Consider the following 10,879-nt stretch of genomic DNA (forward strand, 5'->3'; position numbering starts at 1 on the left):
TTAAAGTTGTAGCCCTTGTTTTTTACTAAACGAGAAAATTATAAAAAAAAACTCATCCAAAAATTAATGCTATTTGATATAATTTGTGATACCTTAAAATAACTTTACGAAGGACTCTAACTATGGATATGATTGTTTCTTACCAAAATAGGCTGATTACTTTGATCCATATTCCTTTATAGGGCGCCGGACTCTAACTATGGATATGATTGTTTCTTACCAAAATAGGCTGATTACTTTGATCCATATTCCTTTATAGGGCGCCGAAATATAAAACAAATAACATACAAATGGGTGTTAGATAAATAAACTCAATAAATCATTTGAAAATTAACTGAATAAATTTTAAAAGTTAACAAGTTTACATTTCACAGTTAAGCTTTGCAAATTTTTGTACTTCATTTAGATGAAAAAAAAATAAAAAATTACAATCGAAGTAAAACATAAATTCATTTAAATTCAGTAGGTAACTGCTGATTTAGGAGCAGCTTATAATTTTTTTAATGTAGAGGTAGAGGTAAAGAAGTTGGTTTATCCAGCAAATGAATAAGATATATTCCAGGTAATCACAAAAAACGTATGCAATAAAATTTAAAACAAATTCGTTCAATTGATCCAGAATCAAGTCATAAAATTTAATTAATTAATTCGGGATTTCTTTAAACTTAATTTGAAAAACTGCGCCTCAGAAGTTTTATATTAAAAACCAACTGGTTACCCAAAATGGGATCATCAATAACAAATTTAAGTGTATCTTTACTAATTTCAAAAAGTTGAGAAGTATATACTCTCATTTTTAAGGCGTATGGTCACATCTGCTATTAATCAAACTTCGTTCATTGATTCACATTCCTAGAATTTTGAGATAAGTTCATGAATGGAAGTGTGACCTTTGTGATTGTTAGACGCCGATTAAGAACATTGCCGAATTCGCATTTCATACTCGCTATATGAAATCACTACTGACTGGTGCTGGTGACTTATTTGGTGTGGTGAATCCAACAGGTAGTGTCCGGCCAGTCATGCAACGCATCATCATTGATATTGACATATACTGATTGATTGTATTTCTCAGATACATTTAAGGAAACCCATGCTCGTATAATATTATAGGTGAATCTCGTGTGATAGCACATAAAATAGCAACAAAAAGTGGGGCGGCAGAGCTTGTCGTCCCTTAATTGTAAAACTAAGTCACTATGTTAGGCTCATCATTTGGTCGAATTAAAAAAACATTTTTACGAAAAGGCTTAATAGTCATATAAAAACGATCAGCCCGTCAATTTTAGTGTTATTCATTCAATTCATTTCGAACAGTGAAATTTGCAACGAAAATTGTTTCAAATAAAAATAAAAGAAAAACAAACATAAAATTTATACGAATATACGAAAAATCGTGATAGCATAGTGAAGATTTATTGAGGTGAGATAATAGTGAGGATACGTGATCTAGATCACTTAATCGGTCAGTTTTTTTGTGTGATACGATCGGAATACATAATATCGAAAAAAAAACTCCATTTAGTGGTTTTACCACTTTTTTTTGATAACACTATTAAACTTTAAGTGCATTTTAATTGAAATTCTTCCCTTTGAATTGTTTCGTTTGAGTGATTGGATTATACAAAAAGATCGGTCTGGTAGTTAATTGTGTGTTGTCTTTTGTTTTCATCCACAGGATGAAGTGTGTGTTACTGGTGTGCTTGCTCCTGCAAGCAGTGTATGCTGCGAAAAATATATCTATATCTATTGATGTACCCCGCGAAAATCCTGCTGATGTGTCGTATGTTGAAGGAAAAGCTCCTGAAGAGCTGAAAGCTGGACCAGTGAAAACCAACGGATCAGAGAAAGTCACAAAAACTCAAACAACCAAATCAAAGGAAATAATATCACACGCAGCATTTATTCGTAGTTCGAACAGAGAAATTCCAAAGGACGATGAAATTGAAAATGAAGAATTTGAACGGTTTATTAAGAAATATCACAGTCAACCAACTATTGAAACAGTAAGTACCTGTTGATTTTTTCCGCAAAAATAATCTTATCTCTACCACCTTATTAAATTAAAGTTAAAAGTTATTAAAAATTTGGAAAAAAAAACTATTAATTGTTTAAGTTTCAAAACTATCAGCTTTGTAGTGGATTCAACGTTTTTGTTCTGTTATCGACATTTTGAAAACTTAACGATGTTACTGAACAAGTTTTCTTAATAAAAGAAAATTTTAGATAGTCAGCCAGGCATGGAAAAGTCGATACAAATGAGTTTGCTCGAGTACAAAAATACAATTTGTCGAAATTCGATACAATTTTTTAATCTGTGTCTTAAAAATTTTCTAAAATTTTCTTACAATCTAAGCTTTCAAAAAACGAGAAAATCGAAAGATTTAAGTTTTAAACTAATTTCTGATTTTTGATCCAAAATAAATGTTACAACTTGAGTGTTTTTTGAAAATATTTATAAAACTGATCAAGCTGTTTTATTTTTTCTTATTTAAGCCCAATTTATTCCCTATCCATTGTATTTAAAGTCTCCATTAAAAATTAGAAATTTGTCAAATAGCATACAAAATTTAAAATTTAACTGTTTAAATGGCGACTTTAAATTTAATGGAGTGTGAATAAATTGGGCCTAAATTTAGAAAGTTTTTAAAACTTATTTTAAGTTCAAAAGTGAGCCATTATCTACAAACCTGTCAAAATTGTACTTTTAGGTATTTTTGGGTCCTACGATTTTTGAATTAAAAAAAAAATTTTTTAATACTTGTGAATATGTACTTCATCCAATATTTATTTATACCAAAAATAAATAAAAATTACTCTTTTACGCAGAAAATAATGAAAGATATATGGAACATTTTAGAGTTTTTTCAAATAAAACATTTTGAATAAATTTTATATTCATTTCTCGTGTACAAAATAAATTTCAATACAATTGGACCCATTTCAGTACAATAATCATGAAAGCCCTCTCGTAAGTTTCACCTTTTACGTGAACAAAATTCCACCCGGAAAAATTGAATTTCACTTTTCCCCTATAGTGAGTTCCGGGCGAAAAGGAAGCAAGTTTAGAGGAAAATGTAAATTCCTTTCGGGTGAAACTCAAGATAGCTTTTCAAATTCCGGTGGAGCAAAAATATTCCGGGTGGATAAATTTCCACATGAAACTCAGGATAGGGCTGAATATCGTAATTTTCTTTGCTTTTTTATTGGGTTTGAGTAAGGAACATATTGGTAACAAGATTTCTTAGACAAGCGTCTCAAAGTTAAATTAGTCTATTTTGACAATTAAAATTCAAGAAATTTCTGTTATGAATATGTTTTTAACATCGACTGCTTCTAGTGAAGAGTGCATATTTTTTATTCTTAATATTGACCAATTAACGAAATACACAGGATTAACGAAAATATATTTTTACTACACAAATAAACAGCAACAATGCAATGTTTTCTTTAGCGTATATACCTAACTCTCGAACTGTGTGTGGTATCGCTTCTACATTTTCAAAGACCAGGGGCTGAATCGGCCAAGGGCCAAGTTGTTTTGTGATAGTTGACAGTGAATCTTTGGTCCAATATGTGGTTCCAACTATCTTATTTTGTTGGAAGATATATACCCAAAAAGATTGACGGTCTTGTGTGTTATAGTTTCTTACCCAAATTTCCAAATAATTTACTGTTAGTAAAACTATAAAAAAGGATTAACATTTTCGGTCAGCTAGCAAATTACTAAATATTTAGCAAATTTTTAACTAGTAATATCCTAAGCTCTTAACAATAGCTTGTTTAAAATTTTGCGCCATTGCTCTTATCCAAAATCAAAAAAAAAAATAAAGGGTTAAGGTCGAAATACTGTGCAAACAAAATAATGTAATAATAATTGTTTCCACGAAATGTTCCGCAGCGTTTCTAGAATCTTAAGGTTATTAACGTATCTAGAAACTTAACACCACACTTTTTTACATTGTTAAAACGGCTTTTCAGGAAACGAGCCTTTGTTCCAAAATTCAAAAGTGTTATTCATCATTTTAATAAATAACGACTTTAAATTTTGTTAAAGTGGGTATTTCGATTTAATTTAATTTTGAAAATATACTGCTTGAAAATCATATCTTTAGATTTGATCAAAACAAAAAAAAAGATGAATTTTTATAAGCTTCTTATTAATGAAAATTTAATACAAAAAAGGTAAACTCAAATAAAAATTTGTATCTACATATATTTTCAGGTTTTTGTATCAACAAGCCCTTCACCACCTGCTGAAGATTCTGAAGAAATCGAAATCGAAACAAATACAACTGAGTCACAAGCTGAAGTTTTTAAAAGTTCACCAGCAAAATTGCAAACATTTGAACGAAGTGTGGCACATCCATCTTTAACATCACACATCCTACAGCCCCCAGTTCATCATCCGAATTATGCTATTGTAAGTCATGAGCCACATGATGCTTCATTACATAACGCTGGTTCGGTATCATTTTCTGGCAGTGACGGTTATGTTTTCCAAGCTCATGGTGGAGCTGCAGCTGGCAATGAGGGTTTACTTCTCCAAGCTAATGGTGGCAATGGAGGACAGATTCTTTTGACTGACGCCCAAGGTGGTGCTGGTGGAGAACAACAATACTATCAATATGCTGATTTCGGTCCAAGAACATTTAATATTGCTCAAAATGCTGTTAAAACAAAAACCTATGAAATCCGCAGACCTGCCATCCAAAGGCATTACTATGACATTGAAGAACGTGTGATCGTCCGACCTGCAGGATCAGTAATTGTAGAACTTGATCGACCTGTGGCAAAGGTTCCTACTGGAGAAACAGTTGTTGCCGTGGGAGGTTTGACAGGACAGTTTGTTGGAAATGGCATCCAACAATCAACCCAAGGTGGTATAAGTTTTGCAAATGCATTTGGTCTCAATGGTGGAGGAGGACAGGGCGGTGTTTTGGTTCAACAATCAGATGGTAGTTATGTGTTGCAAGGAGGGTCAGGTTTAACATTTGCATCGAGTGTTGGAGCTCCATCATTAGGCGGATCAATTGGTGGAATCCAACAGTCACAAGGCGCTATTGGAGGAGGTCTGGGTGTTATCGGAATTCAACAGGCTCAAGGTGGTATCGGAGGAGGTCAGGGTGTTATTGGAATTCAACAGGGTCAAGGTGCTATCGGTGGAGGTCTAGGTGGAATTGGAATTCAACAGGCTCAAGGTGGTATTGGAGGAGGTCTTGGTGGAATAGGAATTCAACAGGCTCAAGGCGGTATCGGAGGAGGTCAGGGTGGAATAGGAATTCAACAGGGTCAAGGTGCTATTGGAGGAGGTCAAGGTGGAGTAGGAATTCAACAGGCTCAAGGTGCTATTGGAGGAGGGCAAGGTGGAATAGGAATTCAACAGGCTCAAGGTGCTATCGGAGGAGGTCAAGGTGGAATAGGAATTCAACAGGCTCAAGGTGCTATCGGAGGAGGTCAAAGCGGCATAGGAATTCAACAGGGTCAAGGTGCTATTGGAGGAGGTCAAGGTGGAGTAGGAATTCAACAGGCTCAAGGTGCTATTGGAGGAGGCCAGGGTGGAGTAGGAATTCAACAAGCTCAAGGTGCTATTGGAGGGGGTCAAGGTGGAATTCAACAATCACAGAGCGGAATCGCTATCTCAACAACCACACAATCACCCAATGGTGCTCCATCAACTACTGTTACGATTGGTACTCAGCAGCAACAAGGCACCGCGGGTGGATCAGGATTCCAACAATCTCAAAGTGGCATTACTGTAACAACAACACCTGCACCTGCACCAAGTGTCTCGCAAACATCGTCAACGACTGGCTTTGGAGGAACTGGTGGAGGATTTACTGGTATCGGAATTCAGCAGTCTCAAGGTGGAATCGGTGGTGGAGGTATCCAACAATCGCAAAGTGGTATTACAGTTTCAACAACTCCAGCACCAAATAATGGGCCGACATCATCAACCACGAACATTTTTGTTACTGGTCCTGGTACTGGAGGTCGCGGAGGTATAAGTTATCAAGGTGGTTTTTATGAAGGAGGTGGAGTCTACTCAACAACGGGAGCTCCATTCTTCCAGTCTACAACACCATTCCCCAATGGTGGTGGATACTCTGGAATAGGATTCCAACAATCTCAGGGAGGCTTATCACAAAATGGAGGTTCTTTTGGAGCTGGATTCCAGCAGCAACAAGGTGGTATTACTTCAACAACTGGAGCTCCCTTCTTCCCATCGACAACACCATTCCCAAGTGGAGGTGGATATTCTGGAATAGGATACCAACAATCACAGGGAGGAATATCTCAAAGTGGAGGTTCATTTGGAGCTGGATTCCAGCAGTCACAAGGTGGTGTTACTTCAACAACTCCAGCTCCATTCTTCCCATCTACAACACCATCGCCAAGCGGAGGTGGATTCTCTGGAATAGGATTCCAACAATCCCAAGGAGGTGTATCACAAAATGGTGGTTCATTTGGAGCAGGATTCCAGCAGTCACAAGGTGGTATTTACTCAACAACTCCAGCTCCATATCTACCACCTCCAGCACCAACTCCAACTGTTCTAATTGGAAGACCAAATTCAGGATTTTCGGGAGCAGGTTTTCAACAATCTCAAGGTGGTATCGGTGTCGGACAAGGTGGACTAAGTGGTGCAGGTTTCCAGCAATCCCAAGGTGGTATTGGAGGATCACAAGGTGGTGGTGGATTTGCTGGCTTCCAACAATCACAAGGTGGAATTGGTCTATCACAGGTAGGCTTATCCGGAGCAGGATTCCAACAATCTCAAGGCAGTATTGGTCTAGGAAATGGTGGAGAATTCATTTACTCTACAACATCATCATCACCATCCTACTCTGTAAGTGGATCTCGATCAATTATTTTGAGACAGCAACCAGGTGGTGGTTATCCAGTAGTTTCAACTACAACTGGTGGACCTATTATAATATCAACACTCAATCAACATGGTCACAATGGAAATAGTTTTATCATTCAAGGAGACTCTAACCTTCATAGTAAAGGATCTGTTTCAACAACTACTACTACTGAACGATCTTACTCTGTTAGTCAAGGTGGTTCAGCATATGCAAAATCAGGAAGCCTACAAGATGTAAGCAAGGATGTAAAACCTTATAAGATCGCAGTTGGAGAACCAGATTTTTCATATCCTTCTTATGTTGAGATCACATCGAATGGATCACCTTTAGGTCATTTGACACAACAATCCTATGTTCAAGATCCAAGCCATAACTATCCAAGAATGAGATATCAAGGCCAACTTCTAACTGGTGAAGTTCGAGTCGATGATGGACTAACTGAGAATCAGGAATCTCAACAACAAGGCTATGGAGCACTTTCAGCACAACACCAGAACCAAGAACATGTCGAAACTACAACAACCTCACCACAAGAAGAACATTCAGCTCTCTACCAATCAGGATTTTCAAGTAACCAACATTCTAACAAATCCAGTTCCCAAAACCAACATCAAATTGTAGGGAGTTCTAAGCAGCCTATTCAACTTTCCCAGATTTCTAGCAGTACGCATCAACAATCTGATCAAGTACATCAACATAATATCCCACGACCCATCTCTGAACCAATAGTAGAACAACATGTTTCTCAACAAAACTCTTCTCATCAACTTTCTAGCCAACAAAATTCTGCAAAACAACAAGTTCATCCCCAACAAATATTCCACCAGTATTCTGTACAGCAACAACAACCAATACAAAATAATGTTCAACAACAATATTACATGCTAGAGCTTGTACCCATTACACCAATAAATCAGGAAAAACCTAGTCAGATCACCAATAAACAACCAGCTCATCCCAATTTGGTAGCACAGATTAGACATCAGGAAAAACAACAACAGCAACAACAACAGCAACAACAACCTCAACAACAACACCAGCAACAATCTCAGGTTCACACTTATCACCAACAGATCGAACATCAAACAACTGAAAGTACACACTCTAAGCAAGAACATGTAACAGAAGCTGTTGAGGAACCAGTTGAAGTTTCTGAGATTCATAGCAGCACTCATCAGCAACCAACATTGTTTCAGCAACAAGTTGCACCAACAGCCAACACATTAGAACCATATTCCTCTGGCTCTAGGCAATATAAGCAGCGTGGGGCTCCATTAAAATACACCCAGGATCAGAGTCTAAATACCGCTACATCTGAACATACAGTTATCTTCAACAACAATCTTGAACACACTTCAGCCCGCAGTCAAAATGTTGAAATTCCTCCTGTGGTCGAAGAAAAAAGTTCGAAAAATGTTGAATCAACAACAGTACCCATTGCCATTTCATCAACAATCAACACTCATCGAGTAGAACAGACAACTCAATCTCAACATCAAACCTATGCACAGGTTTTAGCACAGGGCAAGCCTGGAATTTTATATGCCTCTCCTAAACCAGTTGTCTTAAACCATTCTCCAATCCACAAACAACATTTCCTTCGATTTAGTGCAGATGGTTCCTCATTGTTCTCACCATCTGGTCGTCAATTACATTTGGTTTACTCCGATTCACCACAACCCATTTACCCTCATCAATCACAAACCCAGTCAATACCCGCTCCAGCACCGGTCCCTATTAACACTGCTGTAAACCAACAAATATCTGTAACCAAAAACAAAGGATACCAAATTCAGGCCCAACTTCCTATCACGCGCCAAAGCCAAATCCAACTAAATGCAAGTAGTAATAAACCTGCTTCAGCCAGTGAGCCCCAAATAACTAGATCTCAATCACAACATGCTGAATCACACCAAACTTCCGCACATTACGAAGCCATTTCTTCAACAACGACTGTTGCTTCTACAAAAGACCAAAGCAAGTTGCGTGGCCCACAAAAGTATCGCAATGAACAAACACACGGAGCTATCACCTTGAGAAGTGGTCGCACCTATGGTGATCATCGTGTCATTGCCTCTACCCCGGCTCCAAGTGATGGTGGAGCAGCTAGTGAAAGTGTACAGACACGACGCATCGTTGTTAACCATCCATTCCAAACGGTCCAGGAGGTAGTCGAACGGGAACCTTTTACAAATATTCATCAAGTTACTGTGAATGCGCCCGCAAAGCAGGTACTTGCTGTGAGAGATGGCCTCCAAGAAGGTCAACAGAAATCGGCTGCCTTACGTGCACCATCTCCCTATAAGGTAGTCGCAGTCGCTCAATTGAATCATCCAAAAGCAACCCTGAATTTCCAGCATAATGGTGCTGCCGGTTCACATTGATTGGGGTTGCCGGCAATGTCGACAATTTATGAAGTTACGATGCGAAAAAAAGTGAAAGGACAGAATGATTCTCTGGGTCTAGATTTTGTTTTTGTATATCTCGAAGCTATTTAATTATTGTTAACAATTATTTTTGTTTTTCTTTTTTTGTTTCATTCTTTATCTAGATCACATACTGTTTGTTTGTATTTTTTTTATTTTTATTTATTTTTTTAAGTTTTTGTTTTTATAATTTTATAATTAAGTAAATAAAAATCGAGTTTTAGTTGAGAAAAATAAAATTACAACTTTGAGTTCTATTTTGACCTTTTACGGTGACACACTATGCGTTATGTTGTGTGCATTGTGTACCCTCGAAATGTTTGCTCCAGATACATTCATTGGCCTTAAGTGAATTTGGATCGATTAGATTGTTTACGTATGAGATTGATTCTAGCCTGTGAACTGTGGACTACAGGCAATATAAATTGCAAAGAGATTTATATTAAGGAGGTGGGAAGAGGTTTGTATAAGAATTGTTATTTTTTAAAGTGATTGGATTACCCACTTTACTTTGACTAGGTCTAAAACTAACAAATATTAGGCCTTCAGGCAGGTAATATTCATGTTTTCTGACGTGGTTAAAATCAATGTTCTTTGATTTTGATCTTGGATGACCTGTGGCATTGTAGATTTTTGAGGGCAAGTAAGGCTCGTTTTCTGATACGTAACTTAAGTTTTAAAATTTAAACAGAACCTGCATGTAGAATTATCATTATAAGAACTTATAAAATATTTCATATAAATGGTAGGAATTTTCTGAATTTTAAAAGTAAAATCCAACAGTTAATTCTTTATAAAAAATAAAAGTTGTTGGACATAAAATAAAATCCTTCGATCAAGGACAAGTTTGTTAGGTTTAAAATAAATTTAAAAGAGTGGTTTTTGAATAATAGAATATGGTCACCGACTTTGAGTATGCTATTTTAATATAATAAAGGTTCTGGAAATGTTATAAGAAAATTGATATTTTGAAAATCTTATTTGCCTTAACCTCTTTACAATTTTCTGACCAAATAGTATATGTAAAGAATAGGTACAAATCTTAGGTAGAGGAATAGGTCTGTCGAAAAAACACAAGGGAAAAGGATTCTGCACAGCTAAAGAAGAGTTAAAAAGAGTAAGAATACATTTCTAGAACCGAAAAACGTTAACAAAAAGGAAATTTGTCAAACTAAGCTCATAAAGATAAAGCACTTTTTTGGAAAGCTGTTGTCCGTTTTTGATTCAATTTTTATGACACATGGCTTGAGTTTTTTTAATTTTGTAAACCTTCTTTTAGGATCTAGGACAAATCAAACACGATACACAAACTAAAAGTATAAAATACACACGACATGAAACGAAAAATTATGGACGGATTAGAAACGATATCAAAATGGTTGAAATAAAGAGTTTTTCATGACCATATTTCTTTGGCACATGATGACTCCATCTTGAAAAAATGTTTCGGTATTGAACCAAAAAAACGCATTGGACCTAAAAAAAAGCTAAATACAGGTAGTACCAGTTTACATTTTTTGCGATATAACATTACTTTTGCACCACCTATACAAAACGATTACTTTTCGCGATCATGAACTTTTT

At 36.3% G+C, this 10,879-nt stretch overlaps 1 protein-coding gene across 1 annotated transcript; it reads left to right on the plus strand.

Annotated features, from left to right (window-relative positions):
- Positions 1 to 972: 972 nt before the first annotated feature.
- On the plus strand, positions 973 to 9,506 carry LOC129911773 (uncharacterized). Its single transcript, XM_055989687.1, has 3 exons — positions 973 to 1,113; positions 1,679 to 2,006; positions 4,226 to 9,506. Exons 2-3 carry the CDS (start codon positions 1,680 to 1,682, stop codon positions 9,251 to 9,253), a joined length of 5,355 nt encoding a protein of 1,784 aa, XP_055845662.1. The 5' UTR covers positions 973 to 1,113; position 1,679; the 3' UTR covers positions 9,254 to 9,506.
- The last annotated feature ends 1,373 nt before the right edge of the window (positions 9,507 to 10,879 follow it).

This window comes from Episyrphus balteatus, chromosome 2, assembly GCF_945859705.1.
Source record: "Episyrphus balteatus chromosome 2, idEpiBalt1.1, whole genome shotgun sequence".
Classification (NCBI taxonomy): domain Eukaryota; kingdom Metazoa; phylum Arthropoda; class Insecta; order Diptera; family Syrphidae; genus Episyrphus; species Episyrphus balteatus.